The 21,698-nt window shown below is 53.9% G+C and overlaps 12 protein-coding genes across 12 annotated transcripts; 5 read left to right on the forward strand and 7 right to left on the reverse strand.

Annotated features, from left to right (window-relative positions):
* Positions 1–920: 920 nt before the first annotated feature.
* M409DRAFT_56220 (uncharacterized protein) lies at positions 921–3,434 on the reverse strand (the record flags this gene model as incomplete). Its single annotated transcript, XM_033813223.1, has 2 exons — positions 921–2,382; positions 2,467–3,434. The coding sequence occupies 2 exons, from the start codon at positions 3,432–3,434 to the stop codon at positions 921–923; spliced, it is 2,430 nt and encodes an 809-aa protein (XP_033665739.1).
* Positions 3,435–3,771: 337 nt separating this feature from the next.
* Positions 3,772–5,619, forward strand: M409DRAFT_24757 (uncharacterized protein; the record flags this gene model as incomplete). Its single annotated transcript, XM_033807376.1, has 1 exon — positions 3,772–5,619. One exon carries the CDS (start codon positions 3,772–3,774, stop codon positions 5,617–5,619), a length of 1,848 nt encoding a protein of 615 aa, XP_033665740.1.
* Positions 5,620–5,789: 170 nt separating this feature from the next.
* On the reverse strand, positions 5,790–6,929 carry M409DRAFT_24758 (uncharacterized protein; the record flags this gene model as incomplete). Its single annotated transcript, XM_033807377.1, has 3 exons — positions 5,790–6,246; positions 6,309–6,671; positions 6,805–6,929. The coding sequence occupies 3 exons, from the start codon at positions 6,927–6,929 to the stop codon at positions 5,790–5,792; spliced, it is 945 nt and encodes a 314-aa protein (XP_033665741.1).
* A 1,418-nt stretch (positions 6,930–8,347) lies between these two features.
* Positions 8,348–9,245, forward strand: M409DRAFT_56223 (uncharacterized protein; the record flags this gene model as incomplete). The annotated part of the gene is made up of 2 exons (XM_033813224.1): positions 8,348–8,873; positions 8,956–9,245. The coding sequence occupies 2 exons, from the start codon at positions 8,348–8,350 to the stop codon at positions 9,243–9,245; spliced, it is 816 nt and encodes a 271-aa protein (XP_033665742.1).
* A 1,391-nt stretch (positions 9,246–10,636) lies between these two features.
* On the reverse strand, positions 10,637–11,317 carry M409DRAFT_56224 (uncharacterized protein; the record flags this gene model as incomplete). Its single annotated transcript, XM_033813225.1, has 1 exon — positions 10,637–11,317. The coding sequence occupies one exon, from the start codon at positions 11,315–11,317 to the stop codon at positions 10,637–10,639; it is 681 nt and encodes a 226-aa protein (XP_033665743.1).
* Positions 11,318–11,682: 365 nt separating this feature from the next.
* On the reverse strand, positions 11,683–12,186 carry M409DRAFT_24760 (uncharacterized protein; the record flags this gene model as incomplete). Its single annotated transcript, XM_033807378.1, has 1 exon — positions 11,683–12,186. The coding sequence occupies one exon, from the start codon at positions 12,184–12,186 to the stop codon at positions 11,683–11,685; it is 504 nt and encodes a 167-aa protein (XP_033665744.1).
* A 784-nt stretch (positions 12,187–12,970) lies between these two features.
* On the reverse strand, positions 12,971–14,629 carry M409DRAFT_24761 (uncharacterized protein; the record flags this gene model as incomplete). Its single annotated transcript, XM_033807379.1, has 1 exon — positions 12,971–14,629. One exon carries the CDS (start codon positions 14,627–14,629, stop codon positions 12,971–12,973), a length of 1,659 nt encoding a protein of 552 aa, XP_033665745.1.
* Positions 14,630–15,253: 624 nt separating this feature from the next.
* On the forward strand, positions 15,254–15,979 carry M409DRAFT_56226 (uncharacterized protein; the record flags this gene model as incomplete). The annotated part of the gene is made up of 1 exon (XM_033813226.1): positions 15,254–15,979. The coding sequence occupies one exon, from the start codon at positions 15,254–15,256 to the stop codon at positions 15,977–15,979; it is 726 nt and encodes a 241-aa protein (XP_033665746.1).
* Positions 15,980–16,317: 338 nt separating this feature from the next.
* M409DRAFT_24763 (uncharacterized protein) lies at positions 16,318–17,406 on the forward strand (the record flags this gene model as incomplete). Its single annotated transcript, XM_033807380.1, has 1 exon — positions 16,318–17,406. One exon carries the CDS (start codon positions 16,318–16,320, stop codon positions 17,404–17,406), a length of 1,089 nt encoding a protein of 362 aa, XP_033665747.1.
* A 36-nt stretch (positions 17,407–17,442) lies between these two features.
* M409DRAFT_24764 (uncharacterized protein) lies at positions 17,443–18,032 on the reverse strand (the record flags this gene model as incomplete). The annotated part of the gene is made up of 2 exons (XM_033807381.1): positions 17,443–17,698; positions 17,749–18,032. The coding sequence occupies 2 exons, from the start codon at positions 18,030–18,032 to the stop codon at positions 17,443–17,445; spliced, it is 540 nt and encodes a 179-aa protein (XP_033665748.1).
* Positions 18,033–18,525: 493 nt separating this feature from the next.
* On the forward strand, positions 18,526–19,383 carry M409DRAFT_24765 (uncharacterized protein; the record flags this gene model as incomplete). The annotated part of the gene is made up of 1 exon (XM_033807382.1): positions 18,526–19,383. The coding sequence occupies one exon, from the start codon at positions 18,526–18,528 to the stop codon at positions 19,381–19,383; it is 858 nt and encodes a 285-aa protein (XP_033665749.1).
* Positions 19,384–19,458: 75 nt separating this feature from the next.
* On the reverse strand, positions 19,459–21,257 carry M409DRAFT_37019 (uncharacterized protein; the record flags this gene model as incomplete). The annotated part of the gene is made up of 2 exons (XM_033810657.1): positions 19,459–21,004; positions 21,064–21,257. The coding sequence occupies 2 exons, from the start codon at positions 21,255–21,257 to the stop codon at positions 19,459–19,461; spliced, it is 1,740 nt and encodes a 579-aa protein (XP_033665750.1).
* Between the last annotated feature and the right edge of the window lie 441 nt (positions 21,258–21,698).

The raw sequence follows: 21,698 nt of genomic DNA on the forward strand, positions 1-21,698 counted from the left end.
GAGCTCGGCGAAAAGATCCTGCGGCCATGGATTACTATGCAGCCCTATTTTCTTTCGACGAGGACTGCCGCATATGGACGTTGGGCTAGTGTAGGGCCATAGCCGGCAGCATGGACAGTCCGCGGATTTGGAAGAGGTCGTTCAGTGCTCAGTCAACGTGCACACTGATGACCGAATGCACACCGCTCGTCGGCAAGAATGACACTCAACCGTGGCCTGGGTTTCAGCTCGTGTGCTTTGCGAAGCGGCTGAACGATGATGAGACTGTTTGTCGAAGTCGTTGCTCAGGAAACACAACAGGGCTTGATCAGGAAGGCCGCTCCGGAAGCCTCCAGTTCCGCCGATGTAAGTTGGTTGTGTGAATCAGTTCTCTTGGAAAGCGTAGAAACAGTCATGCGATCTGTCCACTCCAACGTCCATGTGGCCTTGCCTAGCCTTGAGGTATACCAGCGGGCTACTGCAAGGTCAGCTCATGACCGTGAACCCGTGACTCCAGTACTACCGAGATGAAGATTGACGCATTGCCGTACGATAGGACAGATTTGTTCATTCGCAGGTCCAAGCACGTGGCCCAAGCATGGCGGCCAGAAATGGTATGATGCTGCAGGATGCCATCCCAATGCAGTAACCAGACTGTGAAGCCCTGGACCAAATTCAGCGCCAGACATGCTGACATGAGACCTAGGAATAATAAGAAACATTCATAAGCGAAGCCCGATGTCGTACGTCGTACATGTACCTAGCCTACGAACTGATTAGCCAGGAGAAGCAAACCTCGCAAAGCATCTTGGCCGTTGACAAGACCCGTCCAAGCGTGTTGCTTGACTTGTGACATGCCGAAATACCAGCCTTTCCTCCCGGCTCTCCCCATGCGGCGGTGTGCTCGACAGGATTAGCCCCGTCTCGTGTCCAACATACAATCATTGCAACTTTTTGAGGACCTCAACCCCGAGTCCCAACACTTCCTGGTTCTTCGTCCTGCGAAGAGCCTCCTTCAGGGCCTCAGCTCCGTTCGCATCTTTGACAGCCTTGATTCCCCTGGCACCAACATCTCCAGGTGCACTTGCGACGTTCAAGACGCATGCGAATCCTCTGTGCCGCATCTCGTCGCTATCATCCTCGCACATGCTTAGCAGCACACCAACACCTCTTTCCTTGTCCAGTATCGCCGTTACCGCGGCGTCCCACTCGGTGAGCATCGCCAACGCACCACCTGCTGCGCGTCGAGTCGCCAGGTCCTCGACATCGGCGAGAGCAAGTAAGATTTGCATGCGACGTTTCGCATCGTTGGAGCCATCTGCGAATTTGGCGACTCCGGACGGAGAAGCCATGAGGTTGCATACAAGTTCGACACTCGCGCGTTGCACAAGGGTGTTGGAGGAAAACAGCAAGTCTTCGAGTGTGGCGAAGGAGTTGCGTGTTAGAAGCTCTTTGGCCGAGTCGTCCTCCGTAGACGCCAAATTTGTGAGTGCTAACAGGGCCTCGAAAGTCGGCAGAAGGTCTCTCTGCTCACTGTCGGAATCAATCGAAAGCAGCGGTGACAGAGCGCTCACGGCTGATGAGGCGGATAGGTTTGACGAGAATACGTGTGATGGATTCACGGAGATCAATAACCGCGCAAGGGCATGAGATGCGTGTCGTTCGATAGCGGATGCCTCTGCCGTCGACTTGTCCGTCTTTGCCACTCGCTCTCGAATCTGTAGGAGCAGTCGCACGGCGCCTTGCTGAGCCATCTTGGCCCGGTGCTTTTGCTCTTTCGATAACGCCAGTAGAGTTCGCACGACCATGGCAATATTTGAGGGGGAACTAGTCTGTTTGCAAGACGCCACAAGAGCAGGCACCACATCCACGTCGAGAAGCTTCTTGGCTCTCGCAGTTACATGCGCATCATCGTCGAGAGGGTCATCGGGTTCTGGTTTCTGCGAAGCGGCATAGGCTTTGAGCTGTGCCATCTTTTTCTGCTCAGCAGTCTGTGTAGGTCGGTAGGTCGTGAGGTTTGAGAAGACCGTCAAACACCCAAAGGCAGCACTTGGACGTTCGATGAGTGCTGCCACAAGCCGCTTGAGGAGTTGTGGATTTGACGCAATCTCTTCCTTGATCTTGGGCTGCAGCGATGTATAGGCAAGACCTTCGACCGCTTGCTCACGTTCTGCGTCTCCCACCAGCACAAGATCCGCCAACTTAGATGTGATCTCTTCCTGCGAAGCAGAGTTGATCTTGGCGAGCACAAGTGCCGACAGGGCTTTGTGCGTGCCATCGCGCTCTTCTGTGAGGTCACGAAGCCAGGGAGAACAGTATCTGTCAATTGCTTCTCGACATGCTTTGTCCACACAAGCCGCGCTCAGAAGTTCGAGCGCCGCCTGTTCAAGCGTCCTGCTTTTCCTGCTGAGTGTTAGCAGTGCCGTATGGCAAGTGTGAAAGTATGATACAAAGTAAAGCGTGTATCTCTACTGCTTTCGTGCCTACCTTTGCCCTTGGGATGCAGCCTCTGAATTCCTCTCGAGATTGGGCACAAGCTGTTGCACGAAGCCGTCCGTCATGAAGAGACTGGCGGCCACGGCTGGAAGCATCGGAAAGACCGCTGAAGCAGCTGAAAAGGCGTCAATCAGGTCATCGTTTGTTTGTTTTGCGACCTTATTCGCAAGATACTGCCCAAACATAGTTCCTCCCGGCTCGCCGGTGACCTCCAGGATCTTTGACGTTGCCAGCATGGCTTGGCTACGAAGCTTGGCTTGGAGACGAATGTCCAACGAGTTGAGAACCACCTCGAAGACATCTTCGTCAATAACGTCCTTCACATCCTCAGGCGCAACGGCCAGCTGTCGTGCAACAGCCTGCATGAGCCGTTCTGGTCGATCGATGTCGACATCCATGAGCTTTGCTATGCACAGCCGGAAGACATCGTTTTGCGCCCTTTTCTGCGCTTCTTTCGACTCCCATAGACCGCCATCCAGAGAGATGCTGGAAAATGCCTTGAGGCTCTCCTCGCCCCGTTCGAAGAGCAGGGTGAAGAGCTCCGTCACTGGCTCTTTGAATCTTGCCGCAACATCTTTCCTCGCGGCGGTACTCTTCCACAGGAGTGCGCCGGTCAGCGAGTCCAGTAGCTCTTTGTCTCCAGTGGCAGTGAGGAGGAGCTCAAGAGCCTGTTTCGCCTCATCCTGTGGAAGCTCCTTCTGTCTTAATGCCTGAACTGCTTTCTCGCCATCCAGCTCCGGGCCGGATGCTAGATAGCTACGCAGCAATTGGAGAGCATCTCCCGTCTGCTCTCTCTTCTGCAGCGCCACCAGCGCATCTCGAACTTTCTGGTTCTCCGAGTCGAGATGGGAGGCTTCTTTCAGCGCCTTGAAGGCATCCTGGAGATTGCCCTGCTTGGCGTCCTCATCGGCCTTGGCCAGGAGCTGAGCGATCCGATCTTCCTTTGCGCTGGACGGCATGACTGTCCATCGTCAGAAGTTGAGACAGAAGTGTGGATGTGGTTCACGATGTTCTGCAGGTCGCGTGGCCGAAAGCTTTGACCCGCCATCTCAGATCGATGACGGGACAGCACGCGACTGCCGAGCCGAAGCTGTGGCAGTGGATCCTTCAAGGAAGGAGTCAAGCGCGTGAGACTCTGTTTCCACCCGACAACGCATCAGAATCACGCCCTGAGGTCCTTCAGGCGTTTCGCAGCACGCAAGCATCAACATGGCAGCATAGTGACCTCCGCAGACAATGGCCCGTTGATCGAGCCGGAAGCGTAATCGCCCACGACACGACAGCTACCACATCGGCATGCCTTCGTCTTCAAGTCGGCCAACGAGCCGCCCCGGCAAGAGAGACGGCGATATCGATAAGCTAGAATATCATCCTGGAGGAAGGCTACTCTTACAAGAGGATGAGAATGGCGAGAGTAGTGGCCGACAGAGCGAGGACAGGAGCTATGCCGGCAGCTTCTTCGAAGACGTGGCAGAAGGCATCGCGGATAACGACAGGCAGACGGTAAAGAGAGAGGCAGTGCGATACCTAAGCTTCATATGGGCGCTCATAAATACACTGGGAGCGGGCTCCATCACGGCATACTCACTGTATGCGCCGCTGTTCCAGCGCAGGCTGCACTACAGCCAGCTTCAGGTTAATGGAGTGTCTATTGCTGCCGAACTGGCGATGTACCTGCCAGTACCGATATGGGGCATGCTGTCAGACAGATATGGACCTGGCCCTCCCTCTCTACTCTCTGGCGTACTCTTCGGCCTGGGCTACCTCCTCGCTGCATTCACCTACAAGAGCGGGCCTCCTCAGTCACTAGGCGGCGAAGGTTGGCCGTACTGGGTTATGATTGTGGCATTCGTCTTCATTGGCAGCGGAACATCATGTATGTACTTGTCTGCAGTTACGACCTGCGCCAAGAACTTCGGGCGTGGGAAGTACAAAGGCATCGCGTTGGCATTGCCCATTGCTTGCTTTGGGTTGAGTGGCATGTGGCAGTCGCAGGTAGGCAGCCAGCTTCTCTACGAACCTAGAGCAGATGGAAGTAAGGGAGACGTGGACGTGCATCGCTTTTTCCTCTTCCTGGGATGCTTCCTGCTTGGCACTGGCATCATCGGGTTCTTCACGCTCCAGATCGTCAACGAAGAGGAGTTGATCGAGGACGCCATCGAGGAGCTTGAGCAGAGCGGATTGCTAGAAGAGAGTGATTTCTTTCATCACGCTATTCGGGAGCGACAGGAGCAGACTGGCTACGGCACCCTTTCTGACGACGACTATGATGAGATTCGGCGCAAAGCAGATGAGCAGAAAGCTCGCCGCGACGAAGAACGACGGATGAAAGAGTGGCTCCTGAACGCAGAAACTCGCCGCTTTCTTGCCGACAAGACAATGTGGTTTCTGGCGGCCGGCTTCTTCCTAGTGACTGGTCCTGGCGAAGCCTTCATCAACAATCTAGGGACTATCATTGATACGCTCTACCCACCAATGTCCATCCCTGAAGGCGGCAACCCTACGAATGCGGCCACTCACGTCTCCATCGTGGCTATTACGAGCACCATAGCACGAGTCGTAACGGGCACGCTGACCGACATAGTCGCACCTTCCTCTGTCACGCATCAGCACCGGCGCGGACCAAATTCTATGGCCAACAGTATGGCATCTCTGCAACCTGAGCATTCTAAAGGCCGTCTAGAGATCTCACGGGTGACCTTCCTCATTGTGTTCTGCATTCTGATGTCCGTTGGACAAATCTTCCTCGCATCTGGCTTCATTCAAGGGCATGGAGAACGCTTCTGGCTTGTATCGGCATTCATCGGCGCGGGTTACGGAGCGGCTTTCAGCTTGACGCCCATCATTGTCAGCGTTATCTGGGGGGTTGAGAATTTCGGAACAAACTGGGGCATTTGCGCAATGGTACCCGCTCTCGGCGCAACAGTCTGGGGACTGATATACTCGGGCGTGTACCAAGGAGCAGCAGATGCAGACGACTCGATGAGAGGTACAGATGTAGTCGAGGACAGACTCTGCTATGGGACGAGCTGCTACGCTCCTACTTTCTGGGCGATGGCCGTGTGCGTCTGGGCAGCCTGCGGAATCTGGCTCTATGCCTGGCGCGGTCCAGGCGGTTGGATGAGAAGGGGCATCGCGGTATGATCACAGCTATAGCAATAACGCAACAGCTATCCTGCAACATTTTCTCAATCCCAACGAAACATTCAATGACGCCACCGTTTTCCATTGGACCCTTTTCACATCGACAGAACTTTCCATGACAGATCTTGCGACAGCGACCCTATCTATACAACAAGGACTCCCTACCATATCTACGCCAACTTCCCCGGCACGAAAGGATGCCCCGCCGTAAGCCCACCACAAACCGCCCAAGCCTGCCCATTGACATAACTCGCCTCATCACTCCCCAAAAACAACGCCACCCGCGCCACCTCATCCGCAACACCACCCCTCTGCAAAGGATTCAACTGCCCGATCTTATTCTCCGTGCCTCTGCTGCGCGCATACTCGTACATGGGCGCCGTCATGCCCGTCTCAATGATGCCGGGGCAGATGGCGTTGCAGCGGATGCCCGTGCCGGAGAGCTGGTAGCAGGTGGTTTGCATGATGCTGATGACGGCGGCTTTGGAGGCGGAGTAGTCTGTGGCGCCGGCGTTGGAGCGGATGCCGGCGGAGGAGGCGACGCCGACGATGGAACCCCCGGGGTATTTCTTTTCTGCGGAGGTTTCGAGCATGCCGCGGGCGCCGTGTTTGACGGCGAGGAAGACGCTGGGTTGATGAATTAGTTCTGGGGAGATGGGATATGTGGTGTGGGGTTTTTGTTTGCGAACCTCAATGCGTTGATCTTCATGACGTCCATGAAGTCCTCTGCTGAACTATCCAGGACGCTCTTGGGGTTGACGCTGATACCGGCGTTGGCGAAGAAGATGTCCAGACGGCCGTACTTCTCCAGAGCTTCGTTGACGACTCCCTCGACGCCCTTCTCCTCGCCCGCGTCAACCTGTCGTGGGTGGATGTCGACTCCCGGGTAGAGGGAGTTGATCTCCCGCTTGTGAGTTTCCAGATGATCTGTGTTGAGATCACACATGAAGATTGCCTTGGCTTCATTGTTGGCGAAGTGGTGGGCTGAGGCTCGTCCAATACCTAGTGGCGAGTTGCAGCCGGTGATGATTACGACTTTGCCTTTAGTTCGTCTGCATGGATGTCAGCACGCGTACGTTGAGGTTTCTGGCTTGTGGATGTGAAGTAGCCTCGTTGGCAGTAGACTGTTGTCAATGCCAAAAGATATCATGACATTGCATGCACGGCATCTCTCAATTGACTTACGCTCCCTTGGAATCGCCAGCGACTCGCGGTATATTGGGGATATCTTCAAATGTACCCGTACTCCTCGGCCGGTTCACCAGCTGCTCAGACAGAGCTTGTACTCTCTTTCTAGCGGCCGAAGTCATGATTGGAAGATGATTGACAGTATACTAGATGCAACGAGACGGATATGATAGTGCTAGAAGGTGAGGCAGCGTAAATCTTACTGCTATTGCTCGCGCTCGATTACTATCCATGTGAAGTGAAGTCGACATGAATGGCGGGGACACGGAAGTTTGCCGATGGCCTCGGCTCGCTTCAGATGCCGAAATCATCGACACAGGGCAACGTTCCATGTCAGACATGTTCTCGAAAAGGTCCATTTGAATCTGCATTATCGAGTCGAGGAGCGTGCCATGGTTGCTCTGTCCACACGAGAACAAACAAACAAACACGCATGCGAACGCTCCGGACCTCCTCTTGCTCCGTCCGCATGATCGTACTACTGCGTCTGGTAGCTTGAGAGCAGAACCATGGCAACAAAGTCGGCGGCAAGCAAGTGGATCAGGGAGGCCACGGACTTGATGGAGATGTTCGCCCTATAACGTGTTGGTGGTCTCGCTGCCCGGCCGAGATGCCCAAACCCCCGAATGTAGATGCAGATGTGCCCCAAACTCCAGGAACGAACAACGCCTCTGCAGCCGGCGTTTCAAATACACGGCTGCTATGTCTGGAGACCAACCACGAGACTTGCCGGCGCTGTCATGAGGCTGTGGACAGGCGTCAAGATGCACTCCATATCGAGGGTCTCGTACACGCCTGCGGAGAGCGCTAAGTGCGACTCCAACCGCACCGAGAATGTCCGCATATCCATTAATTAAAACTACAGCAACCGCTTGAACACGTCTCCAGTGCGCTGCTGTCTTCACGGATATCTGCAAACGGAACGTGGAATGCGGCTGCTGCGGAGTTTGGTCCAGGCAGAGGCGTGGCAAGATTCTCTTGCACTGCCATGCGCAGTCTATTCCCCTTCCAACACTTCCTCATTACAAGTTGATGGCCAATTCATCGCCGTACGACGGCGCACTGTTGAACGCGTGTGCCGCACCGTCACCACAAGGCCTGCAGAGCCTTTCGATAGTCAGGTGCCTAGAACAAGATCACATGTTTTCTTGCCACACCGCATGGGGCCGAGCACGCTGACGAACGAGGAAGTCTTGTGAACAAACCACATGGCGTTCCAAGTCCGGTTTGTCGCTCATCCCATGCGGCGACGGATGTTGTCAACGAAAGTCTCGACAGGCCGGAGTTTCCTGGCAGAACTGCTGTATATGGTTTTCGCTGAGCGACAGAACGTGCAGTGAAGAGGTCTGGAGCGCGAGTCGCCTCAGGGTCCAATATTCAACCTCGCCAAGTCATGCAAGATCTATTTGTGTTCGCAAGGTTTGGGCCGTTGTGCGCCTCAGTCGTCGACGGCGTGCGGTTACAGGTGCCTGGGAGAAAGGCACACGAGAGACGCAGATGGAGGCGCAGAGTCTCGTGAGATGTCAAGCGACTGCGACAGATGCAATTTCGTCGAGGTTGGCAGGTCCCGTCAGCGGTGACACAAGCCAATGCTGCTGCCGTGCAAACTGCTTGCGTCGCCCGGGTGGCACTTGAAGGCAGAAGCAGGGCTCGGCAGAAGGGACCAGGACGGACCCCAGCGATCGTCGCTCCCCGTCTCCGCCGTCCAACACCCTTCCCTATCATATCTCGCCTGTCATCGTCATGTCTGCAGGTCCAGGCATGGGCGCCGTGGTCCGCAGTCGTCCGCGCCCAAGGCTACGTGAGCCTTCGTCTGCCATTCTGCGGCGTGGCGCGTTTTATCTTCGTCAGCGTCGACGCTATTCGCTGGCGTGCCACCGCAAACCATTCCAAAAAGCACAGTGATATTTGGTCACCTGCAGGGGTTCGCGACGCATCTTTCGCGGCCCGGCACACGGGGTCTTCAAATGAGGGCCTTCGCATGGCGGGTCGGGATGCGATCGTGTGGGAGGCTTGCGTGCGAGGGGCCTTTGCTATGGCTCGCATTTGTATCTCGTCCTTCGCCCGTACGCGCTGCTTCTCTCGGCCTCAACTTTCTTCCCATCAAGCTCGCTCGTATTGCCACTGTTTACACGCAAACATAAACAGTCACCAAGATCTCCACTATACCTCAGATCTCAGCAATGGCATCCTCCAAGTTCGTCGAGATCTTGGACACCTCTGACACGCCTTACTCCCGGGCCAACGTCAGTCTCGACGACGTCCTCGCAGAGACCCGCAATCGATCTCAATCGCAGACCAGCCTCACCAGCTCCAGTGCAAGCGACAAGTCAAGCTCACCCACCACAAGTTCGCCAACCTCGACATTCTATGGGCAGCCCACACAACAGATCAAGACAAGACTGAGGGGATTCTCCATGAAGAAGAATAAGACATGAAAGGACCTTGACGCGATCTGAATCGAAGCCTCTGTGGAGTTGGATATGGAACATCGCAACACTCGAGCACAACCACGTAATGTTTACGATTGACGACGTACGAGGCACTCAACTCGTCGACGACTCCTTTGATTGACGACCACCTCGACACTGCCGGCATATGTGCCAGGAAGCACCTCTCTCATCATGAAGAGAAACACCCATACGATCCAATAATACCCCAAGCACAAACACCAAACCCGCCGTGCTGCGAATCCCAACACCGGCGTCCCAAACGACAATCAACGCCAACTGCTTTCCTGTCAATGACCGTCACCACCAATCGACAATCTCTCATGCAGTCAGCAGTCAATGCATCCTCCCGCGGGCAAATGGTCGTGCCGATTGCGGTCCCAAATGTAAAGCAGATTGGGTTCAAGTCGGCGAGAAAGTGCATCGACGTCACACGAACTGCTAGGGTGTGATTTTCTGACCGGGGGGTGGCACATGTGTGTGTCACGAAAGCAACTGCAAGCGAATTGGAATGTTCGAAGAACGACTGTTCTGTTTGTAGAACTCAAAATCTTATTCGATTATCGAAAGGGATATCGACTATCTTTTTCTATTACTTTCATGCTTTCTCGACTGAATTATCCTCTACATCTCGTTTATTATTAAAGCCACAATCCCATCCCTGTACCACAACTCCATCCTTCGTGGGCGGGCTGTGCTGGGATACTCCACCTTCCTCTCGTACTCAGGTCCCCATCTCGATGCACGAAGAAGAGAATTTCGTATTCCGCTCACCACTGCCACGTATGGACATGAAATCCACAACAGTCATCGAAACTAGCCAAGAACGAGGCTCGACTGCGGCGTATCCTTCTTGACCGCCTACACACCAAGCGCAAACATCCAAGTCTCGACAAGGAGTATGCCGGAAGAGCCAGGCCGATGACGATGGGGATCGAAGATGTCCGTTTGTGCCGCGAAGTGCCCAGTCTGCATGAAGGCAGGAAAAGTTAAAGAGAGCTCTGCTGTGCAATCGTGAGTAGCAGTGCGGAAGTCCGGCATTGATGATGTTGAGGTGAGGTGAGGTGAGCAGTAGTTCTGTCACTCATCCGTGGATGTGCTCCGAGGAGCCCGGGACTGGACAGGACGTCATCTCATCATCTATGGGTGGTATGTCATCTGCAAGACGACGATCCCTTTGCGCGTACAGCACGCGATGGCGGTACGCGCGTTCGGCGTGTTGCATGTGATGAAGAGAGAGGTGTTGGTTGTAGGAAGAGAAGCTCTCTTATCTGATCAAACCTCACAGACGACGACGCCATCGTCTTCGAACCGGCTGTGATGTTCCTCTTCATCCATCCGTTCGAGTCCTCCGCTCAATTCCCATCCAAACATGAACTTCAAGCATTCTCCCATTTATACAAAGCACTCAGCTCCCTGAGATCCCTTGATTGATCCCCATTGAACAACTCCCCAGCCCTGGAGAACGCCTCCCACTCCGCATCCTCCATCTCCCACCCCCAAGGAAGCCCATCCACCGCCTCCAGCAACAGATTACACGCCCTCGACAACCGCCTCCACTCCCTCCAACTCATCTCCTCCACGCTAGGAACCCGCTCCGGCCCCATCTCCTTCCCATCCAGCCTCTTCGCCGTCAAACTCCTCCCCTGAATCGGCCCCACCATATCAACAACCCCAAACTGCCCCATCATCTTCGGCACCGCGTCCTCAATCCCCAACCAGGGAATAAACTCCACATCCCTCTCGAAGTCCTCCCTCGTGATCCCCATCGCCTCCTCCCACTCCTGGAACAGATCCATCTGATGGCGCGCGATGTGCCACTCCGGCGGACGCCCCACGGAGACGATCTCGTTGGCTACCATGATCGTCGCGTCGGAGATTGAGGGCGAACGGGCTCGTCTTCGTTCCATGATGGCTATGAGTTCGTTGGCGAGTTTGTGTCTCTTGCGGGGGCTGGCGGTGCGGCCTTCGGTGTAGAGGTCTTGCATGTAGGTCGAGAGGTTACGGGCTTTTGCGGAGGGGAGGGAGGATTTGCGGAGGTTGTAGGGCGAGGACGACATGGTTGCGGTAGGTGTTGTTCTTCTTGTTGTTGCTGCCATGGGAAGAGATCAGAACGATGGAGGGGAGGTCGAGGTAAGTAATGGTCTTTTTCTTTGTGCGTTTCGATTAGTAGCTCGATATCCTTCTGGACTGTTCATTCCTTTGACAAAGCTGTCTCTTCAATTCCATCAAAGGCGAAGGACGTATTCCTTTCCGTCAATCTGGAACGCACGCTATCAGGAGCAGGAGAACAAAGGACACATTCCCAACAGCTTCCTGCGATTTGTCTAGTCTGTATTTGTTCTCTATAACTGTACCATCAGCACCGCATTTCAAGCAAAATCGCCTCCGAAAACCCCGAGATGACCCCTGAACCCAGATACAGTCACCAATACCACTCCCACAACTTGGCATCGTAGAGCAGACCGCTGTGCATATTGAACTGCGAGTCGTCGAAGCTCTCCCACAGTGATTTTCGCTCCATCTTGAGCCTCTTCACCCGCTCCGCCACCTCGTCGACTTCTTCCTCGTCGTCAGTCCGCTTGCGTTTGAGACTTGGCTCGTTCGGCGGGAGATCCTCTGTGATCGTCACTGTGGTGGTGCTGGAGGACCCATCGCTGGGTCCCAGATGCTTCGATGTGATCGTCGCTGAGGAGCTGTCGGATGTAGTCTCCTCTGGGCTAATGGTGCACGCTTCCGGCTCGGTGTCTGCCGTCTTCTTCTGCTGGATTAGGTTCCGAATGTATCGACCAGCGGCTTCTGGCTTGAGACGCTCGAGGATGGTCCTCTTGCTTTCCGCGGTTTTTCGTGATTCGGTTTGGAGCATTTGCTCTCGCTGTCGGAGTAGCATTCTCGCTCTTGTGGCTTCGTGGCGTGCGTGGTCGGACATGCTTTCTTCAGGGGCTGACAGGGTGATGGACCGGTTCGTGGTGCTTGAGCTGGCCAAAGTTCTCTTCGCGCGAGAATACAGGCATCTTTGTGAACATAGGTGTTGCTCATTAATATATGGCGTGTGCAGCAAGCACGGTGTGCTTGTCTCAAGCCAGGTGTGTCACCATGACTTTGTCACGTGGATGCTTGGAGCAGCCACTTCCAGCTGCCAGAATCAGCCGGATGCTCGTCTCAATGATCATGTCGTCAACACCACATGCATTCACAAATTTCTAGTGGCGGTGAACACCTTCCAAGGGCAGTGGTATCATGTCGATACCGGCGTCTCTGCCTCCATTTGCCATATGTCGACGGATGGCGATTGTGCCAACATCTGGAGAAAGTAATCGAAATCTTCGGTTCGTCACATTGCTTCTGAGCGGTTTGTAGGGCTGCGAGATATCTGGCTGCACCGAACCAACTGTGTCCGTATGCTTGATACGTCGCTGAGACTTGCTGAAGCGCTCGGTGCCACGGTGCCTTCTCCACCAAGTACGACAATCCCTGATGATGTCTTTCGCTTTACGAATGAGCTTGAGAGGCATATGAAACTGCTGTAGTATCCGAGGTGAAGATCTCGAGATACTATTTGCAAGTCGGCGGCGGGTGCTCGAAGTTGGATCTCCAACAGCAAACGTCAGCTGACGAGCCCGTCGCACATATCGTGGTAGCGCTTGCAATGGCCGTGAATGTTGTAGATAGAGATCGGGATTTTCTGTCTGCGGCTATCCCGTTTTGCTGCCTTATTCGGTGTTAGAGACTGACGCTCCATTGCTGGAGGTTCCCTGTTCTGCCTTCCTCCTCAATATCGCAACACCTTCCACATGGCTCGTCTGAGGGAAGAAGTCGAATCCCCTGAGACTCTCAATTTCGTACTGTCCTTCTAGCTTCTCACTGCCTGGCAATCCGCCCACGATCCATCCAACGTCTCTTGCCTGAGTGTGCACATTGCAAGAGACGTAGCATATTCTCGCCGGTCCATACGACAGCAATTGGCGAATGAAGCCTTCATCGCAGCCTTTTCGTGGTGGGTCGATCACCACTACCGTCTCCGCCGGTGGGAACTTCTCCGTGTCAACTGACGCAAATAGATGGGTTGCATCAGCAGCGATGAAGTGTGTGCCTTCCTTTGGCAAATTATTCAGTTCGGCGTTCTTGCTGGCAAAGTCGATTGATTGTCCAGATATATCGATCCCTATGCTGTTGCTGAACATGCTTGAGAGGGTGATGGTGAAGAAGCCAGATCCGCAGTATGCATCGATCATGTTCTTGATCTTGGGACTTGATCCAGAAGATCCATTTGCCACTTCTTTTGATTGAAGCGAGTCTTCCAGAATGTGGTCCCGGATGTACTGTGTCACAACAGGGAGGACAGAGTTGTTGTTCTGGAAGAATGCGCCAGCCGGGTTGTCCAGTCTATAGTCGTCGACGTACTCTGTCGACACAGCCTTGTGATCGGTTATGCAAGTCTTGCGGTGGACGAAGCTGCCACGATCCTCAATCACTTCGTCCTTCGACTCGGTCTCCTTGTCTTCTTCAATCATGCCTGCAACTTTTTCAATGCGTTCCGTGTTTTCTCTCAGCAGAAGTGTGGCTCCTTTTTGATACGAGTCGATATTGTCTGAAACCCTCTTCCTCTCCTTCTTCATCCCAATCCTGACAGCATCTGTTCCGATTGGACAGTCTTCAATGTCCATCGTCTTCCTCGTGCCCTTCAACATAAACCCTATAGGTGGTACCTCTGGCCAAGTCACCTTGATCCCATGTCTCTTGTCTCTTCTTCCTCCCGGCGGGCCGTCGAAATGTGGTGTCAACTTCGTGCGGTATCCATACTGTAAAGGCGATCCGATGGTGTCACCGACTGTAGGCACTGCGGAGGCAGGTAGATTTGAGAAGTTGCGGTAGGCTTTCTCTACGATCGATCGCTTGTGAACAAGCTGATATGAGTAAGGCATGTGCTGGAATTGGCAGCCTGAGCATTTCGTGAAGTATTGGCACTTGGGCTTTTCTGTCCTGTGCTCTCCAGCTTTCACAACCTTGACGAAGTCGGCAAGAGAGTAAGATTCTTCTTCGAAATGCTTGTAGACTCGAGCAGTGACAACATCGCCAGGAGTAGCAAATGGAATAACGTATACTTGGCCATCCTCCAGAGCCAGTCCGTCTCCCGTAGACGACAGCTCCGAGATAGTCACGTCTACTTCGGCATGTATCTCAGGCAGTTGTTTGGCCACCTCTTCGCCCGTCACTGCCTCAGTGTCGGATAGCTTGACATCTTTCAGGAGACTTCGAATATCGGCCAGAAGAACCTCCTCATTTGAGCCTTCAGTCGCGGTCGAGGTCTTCTGCTTCTTGCTCTTCTTGAAGTGTCTTTTGCCTTCGTTGAAGGGCCGTTTCTGGGCCATGGTATCGGTCGGTCGTGATATGGTGAGACGGGGTGTTGTGAATCGGAGGCAGCGTTGAAGAGCGAACATTAGAGCTCGCATGTGAAAGAGCTCAGAATTGGAGTTCAAGAATTCATCTGATACCGCCGCTGTATGATTGGTTGAAGTGACACGGAGTCCACTCCGTTGTCAAGTCCCAAACATCAACCTCCTCTTTTGCTTCCAATATCCTCCTTCTCGGCTTCATCCAACAACAACCAGCAAGACCCACCGGTCGACTATCCCGATGCAAATGCTTTGTCCCTGGAGCAATAGGCGCATGAGCCTATCAGAACATGTCGCCAAACGTAACGAAATTTTCAGTTAGTAAGGGGAAGGAAGCCCATGCTTCTCCTCAGGCATTTGGCCGTCTCGTAGTCTTTCTGGAGCGCAACCATCATGAAGCGACGATGTGCTCGGCAGACGAAAGATCAATGCAGAGGCCTACATGGTGCTATCGCTAGTGGTTTGAGGTGTAGCATCGGCGCTTACTATAATTAATGCCATGGGGCACAGCAGCGCATCGAGACGACATACAGATACCCATCGAAAGGTCGCCCGCTCCATTTCTCAGCTTTCTCCAATTTCTATCACGGGAAACTAACGATGGCTGCGTATCTTGGAAGACGTGCGCCGGAAGATGGCCTTCATGTGGCTCAACCTGGTCTTGAAGTTCTACAGCCTGGGCTCGAGACACACATGAAGACCGCCTCTTCTTCGACCACTTGGCATGATGAAAAGACTGGACGAGTCGATGATGTGAAGCAATGGAACGATATCGAAAAGTCAAAGCGCCTTTTCGGACTCAGAATCTCGACAATATGTCTGCTGCTTGCGCTTCTTGGGGCCATCATCGCCGCGATTCTTGCGGGCATACTGGCCTCCAAGACACACTGCAAAGCTGCAACAACTAGCAGCAACGCTCCGACTATAACGACGACTATAACAGCATCTGGCTCGCCAACTGGATCTGCTGTCGTCTCAGAATGCTCATCACAAGCTGGACAAGACTGGATCAGCCCACTCTCCCACCTGAAGTACACTCGCACCTGCAACACGTTCCTCAACTCCTCCCTCGAAGATTATCAGAATCTATTCACCGCTTACCAATCGTCTCTCGACACCTGCGTCGCCATGTGCGACTCCTACAATTACTGGACCAACTCGACGAACGTGACGGTCGCCGTCTGGAACTGGAAAGGAAAGACAGATCAAACGCCAGGGATCTGTTGGTGCGTTCACGTTGAAGGAGACTACACCATGTCGAAGATCGATGGCCAGGACAGCGCATTGCGAGTTGGGACTTTCGATAGTGACGCGATACCGTCTTGACGGGGCAAAAGGATATGTTACAAGGTCGATGGCAGGTCAAGATCCCGAGGTCCCAAACGATATTCCGTTCTGAATTCGAAATTGTCCTCGATGATGAGGTCTATACCCTTGGCCACCAAACGTGCAGCTGGAAAACCGCGAACAAAGTTCAGACGGTCGTTCGCGCATCTACTTTAGTGTGAGGAGGAATATGATCTGCACTAGAAGATGCAGGGACAAGACACAGAATCCTTCGACATAGAACTAGTTGCTTGCTCAGCAGGCAGAGGATTTCTTAACATACATCAACACGTGTTCGATTCTTCGCTCTCAACAATCTCTGGACAATTCAGGTAATAATGCTGTTGCAATACTGCACCATCCTCGCCGGCCTAGCCCATCAAATAGGTCTGGCCAGCGCTCACCCTCCAAGACCGTGGAATCACTCTCCTCATAGGCCAGGATGGACGAATACAACGAAGATACCAATACAGCCTCGCCAAGAAAACACCGCCGCCTATCTAGACGGCTCCATCTACCTACTGGGTGGAATCATCAACCAGACCCTCCCAGACAATCCCTTGGGAGCCACAACAACCTCCATGGTGCAAGCCTACGATATTGACACTCGCGAATGGCGAAGTATCGCTTCGCTGCCGACCGCAATCAATCACGGCAACGTGGCGGTGGTGGACAACAAGCTCTATATTCTCGGTGGCTTGTCTCTTCAAGGTGGCAATTGGATTGCAGACAACAACGCTTCTTATGTGTATTGCTCGCGAACGAACACCTGGAGAGACCTGGCTCCGATTCCTAGCCAACATTCTCGAGGTAGCGCCGCGGTCGTGACTCACGGAAGTAAGGTATATCTGGCCGGTGGTCTTCGTGAGCTGGACTTATTCATTGGTGGCATTTACGACACAATCGATACAGTATCTGTATACGACACCAGGACCGATACTTGGGATGATCCACCAGCTGCAGCGTCCAGACTCCCAGAAGGCAGAGACCACGTCGCAGCAGCGCTCGTAGATGACATCTTCTACGTACTAGGAGGCAGAATCAACGCAACTACAGCACCGAACGGCGGACGTAGGGATACGGTCTTTGCTCTGGACCTGGACGATCTTGAAGCTGGATGGAGCCTCAAGAAAGGACGAATGCCGACGCCGCGTGGAGGGTTGTCGTTTGGAGCGGTTGGAAAGAAGGTGTGTACGTTTGGAGGCGAAGGAAACCCTGAAGTCGAGAGCGGTGTCTTCAATGTGACTGAGGTGTACGATATCGACTCGGATAGCTGGAGCACTCTACGGCAAATGCCGCTGCCTGTGCATGGGACGTACGCGGCGGTGAAAGATGGAAGGGTTTATATTCCTGGAGGCGGCGTCCATCAGAATTTCGGGCCTACCAATGTCTTCCAAATCTATACGCCGGAGCATAATAGATGGTAACTTTTCTAGCTTCTGAAACATTGCTCAATCCTGGACTCACAACCCAGCCACTTCCCTCCACGTACACCCCCCAGAATGCAGAACCTTGTGCTTCAGCTCCTGGCCCGGCGCCAAAGGAACCGTGAGCGCAATAGTATCTTCGTCCGCAACATACTCCGTGAGATGGCCATATTGACTCTTGTCCGGCGTGTCCTGGGCGAATATCAATCCGTACTTGCCACCCGTGACCCAAGCCTCCTGGGTGGTGTTGGGGATGGAAAGGCGGATTAGGCCTGTGGCGAAGTAGACGAGTCTGTACACGTGAGCACATTCGTATTAAATTCGATTGAGGGGGATGCATACTGAGGCACAGGGGCGTTGTGTAGGCCAGCATCCGTTCTTCCTTGTATGATCGAGTAGGTTGCGTTGCTGGCATTTCCCAAGTTCACAGCCAATGCTCCCACAGTTCCTGGAGTATTACTGACTGAGAACTGTTCAAGCTGCCAACATTCAAGGACTGACGAGCCATGCGCAGCACTGATCGCTGTGATGTTCAAGGCCGGTGTAGTCTTGTTGTTGAGGAGAGGATCAGTGTAGGCGACGACTAGGAGAGGGAGCAGGAACGCGGTGAGGACTTTTGTGAGCATCTTGCAGTCTGGAAATCTTGGTCTTGGAAGGTCTGGTGAGAGAGTACTTGATTGTGGAAAATCTTTACTTGCTACTGTGGAACGTTCAGCCGCATTTGTTTGTGATGTCAACCCTTACCGTCGATCGTTCGTTCAGGCACGTCTCGCTTTGGGAGAGCTTGTTATTCACCTAGGAAGCGAGGCGAGTCCTCATGCACAGCATATCTGTGCTGTTGATTATGCAGGCTCGATGTTGATGAAGGACTCGCCAGAATATCTCGAAGCGCTCTGGTATTGTTGACACAAGGAGGACGAAAAGGAGGAGGAGAGGCAGTGGTTGTCTCAGGACTGTCGGAGATCTTGACCAGATATGGCTAGACAAGAGTTGCGCGGGCTGAGGTCACGACTTCACTCTCTCGTCGGGCAGATTCCGTGGATGTCTTTCATCAACTGCATCTCCTACCAACGCTCTCAAAGGCTCTTGAGCTCTCACTTCGTTGGCAGCAGGAGAACCATGGAGGACCACATCTCTCGACCAGCCACCCCACAGGTCATGGTGCACCGATTACCCGACCAGCCCGACTCATCTCCAGAGGCCAACAAGAAACCCACCAAATTCATCACCATCATCGCCGCCTCCACCGCAGTCTCAGGTAAACTCCAAGTCGCAAAGACAGTATCCTCAGCGCTAGCATGTCCGCTCTACCAAGGCGACAGCATGCACGAAACAGCCGCCAAAGCCGCAACAGTCGGCGCAGCCTCTGGAGCCAACGAAACCCGCTATCAGCGGATGTGGTTATCGAAAATGACACGCACGGGTCTGCTCTTCACGGAGGAGTCTCGTCCGGCAGGGGCGGGGTTCAGTGGTTTCGGCAGCTCGTCTACGACGTCGACGAGTCGACGTGGTTCTGCGAGTTCAGACGGTTCGGAGTTTTCAGGCTCGGATGATGCGAGTGTTGCCAGTAGTGTCGTGTCGTCGGGAGTGTCAAAGTATGTCAATAGACCGCCGATTGTGCCGCTGGCGCAGGAAGGTGCACTGCGTAACGCGAATCCTGCTTTGCTGGTGTCGACGCATCCGAAGTTGGAGGCGTGGCAGGAGAACTGCATTAGGAGGTGTGTTGGCGAGTATTCGATTGGCGTGATATTCGTACCGTTGGACGAAGAGAGCGAAGATGACGAAGAGGATCTGCCCATATTGAGGCCTTTGGACCCAACGACAATGACTAGCTTCGGATCACTCGCAAGCGCTGGAATTCCAAAACCCTCACGCGACTGGACTGAGAAGATCGTAGTCAGAGTTGACGCCAACGCCAGGGTCGAGGACTTGGCAGAAGAGATCATAGGTAAAGTGCGAGATATCATTAATGAATAGCAGAACACAATCCCGAAACCCGAGCCCTCTAAAACCTGAGACAGATCCGAAAAGCCACCAGGTGAGTTCTATGCTCTACTTGACGGCATGGGTGACATGCTCCTTTGCCATCGCGTCATCATCATCTGCCAGATTGTGCCCGTCTTTGAGCTCATGGCTGGGAACGAAGAAAGACAACACGAAAATCAACACGGCAACTCCTAACGCGGCGTAGGTCATGTACCGTAGGACGTCCGAGTACGCGGCAGATACTTGCTGTCTCTCGGTGGACCCCGCAGGGGGGATGCCTTGGGTGATGGAGTTGAAGATCTGGTCAATAGTACTTTCCGACACGGATGGACCAAGGTGGTTCCGCAGCGCCGATTTGAAAGTGCCAGAGTAGATGCCGCCCGCCACCGCCGAGCTGATGGACGATCCTATGAAGCTGAGCAGGAGGACGAACGAGGTCACCTGCGCCAGCTCGGCATGGGGAACGACAATCTGCGCGGCAACGACGATGAGGATATCGATGAGGCCGCTGCCGGCTCCTTGGACGGCTTGCACGATGTATAGCTCGACGACTGAGTTGTTGGCTCCTCGTAGTCGGATCATCAGGCCGTACCCGATCAATCGGACGCCACTTCCAAGGACGAGCAGCCACTTGTATCGTCGATACTTCATGACTATGAGGCCGCCGATGATCGAGACGAATGCGGACACGACTCCATTGACGTACGTGAAGTAGGTGGCGTCTCGCGGACCAAAGCCTCGAGCGACCGTTGCCCACGTGTAGAGGTACGTATGGGTCACTCCCACACCGAATGCATCCAGACCCCCGATAACACTGCAGATGATGATGGTCAAGCTTGTGAAGTAGCGTGGCGGGAGGATAGGGTGTGCAGCGACCTTGCCTTCATAGACCAGAAGCAGTCCAATGCAAGCGGCACCCAGGACTATCAAGGCGATGATCCAGCCAGTGCTCCATTTAGACGGCGTGCTTCCCGCCAGCGAGAACGGGATGAGGAACATGCCAAAGCCAGCGACGAGGAGGAATGAACCGACCAGGTCGATCTGAGAGGCCAGCTGCAGCGGCGTCATCTTCTCCGTCAGGACAATATTTTTTTTCCGAGCCTTGCGTTGATAATACAGCATCGGACCGACGAGGATTGGAACACAAACCGGGAGGATAATCGCAAACATGCCAACGCCCCATCGCCAACCAATCCCGCCAGGCCGCACGACATCCTGGACGATAATCCCGCTGATCCAAGGCGTGATCAGAAACGGGGTGAAGATGAGCGACAGGGCCAGAGCACGCTTGCGCATGCTCGTGATGTCCGCAATGATAGTGTCGTTGAGGATGTTGAAACCCGTCTGGCCGACTTGGGAGATGATGACTGATCCGGCGTAAACACCGAAGCTGCTGGACGAAGCGCACATTATGTAGCCGATGATGTAGCAGAGGGCGCAGAAGAGATACGTCTCGCCACGGCCGAAGACGTTGGAGAGTTTGGCTATGGGTGGTTTGGTCACGGCAAAGACGATTGTTGCAGCGGTGTTTAGGGTCGCTATGAGCGAGATTTGATTGAATGTGGATGCCGCGTATGTGCGGTAGTTGTACAGCAGAGCGTTGTCGAATTGACTACAAGATTGGTGAGTTCTCGGTATGTTGCAACGCGGCAATAGACTGACTGTACTTACTAGTAGGTAAGCATAACCACAACGCCGATCCACATAGCCCAGCGTCCAGTCCTTCCCTGGACGATCTTCATGGCTTCGATGCGAGCTACACCGGCATTTTGACCGTCACCGTCCGTCCAGACGGCGGGCTTGCTAAACCCTTCCTCGACGTCGAGAGTCTCGACTACGCCTGGGTGAGGATTCTTGCCTTCCATGGCATCCATCGGAATGTCTTCCGCCGCGGCCATCTTCTTGTTCGAGTCTATAGCGTCGGCCATGGCGAGCAAAGGTACGGACTCGACTTCAATCGCAGAAACCATCCTGTATCGCTCCCCAGCATTCTTTTGAACAACGCAGTCGCCGCCGCCGCTCCTGGTGGCCTATCTGATAGACACCCGCAACCAGATTATCTGCATGCATAAAGCCCCATAGCTTCAAAGTTCGGAATGCATTGAGATGAAGTGAACGGGTGACGGCCAAGAGGGAGGATGCAGATGCTTTGCAGGTCGTAGCTCGCGGCTCCAATCACAAGCGGATAATTTATCACTTCCGGAAGGTGAGCTCGAGGCCGAGCACTTCGTCCCCAACAGTTGGCGGGTTTGCAGTCCTGAGAATTCGCTATCTTACTCACCAAGTAAGCTCCTGCTTATCGCGGC

The sequence above is a fragment of the Zasmidium cellare genome (assembly GCF_010093935.1).
Source record: "Zasmidium cellare ATCC 36951 unplaced genomic scaffold M409scaffold_24, whole genome shotgun sequence".
Lineage (NCBI taxonomy): Eukaryota > Fungi > Ascomycota > Dothideomycetes > Mycosphaerellales > Mycosphaerellaceae > Zasmidium > Zasmidium cellare.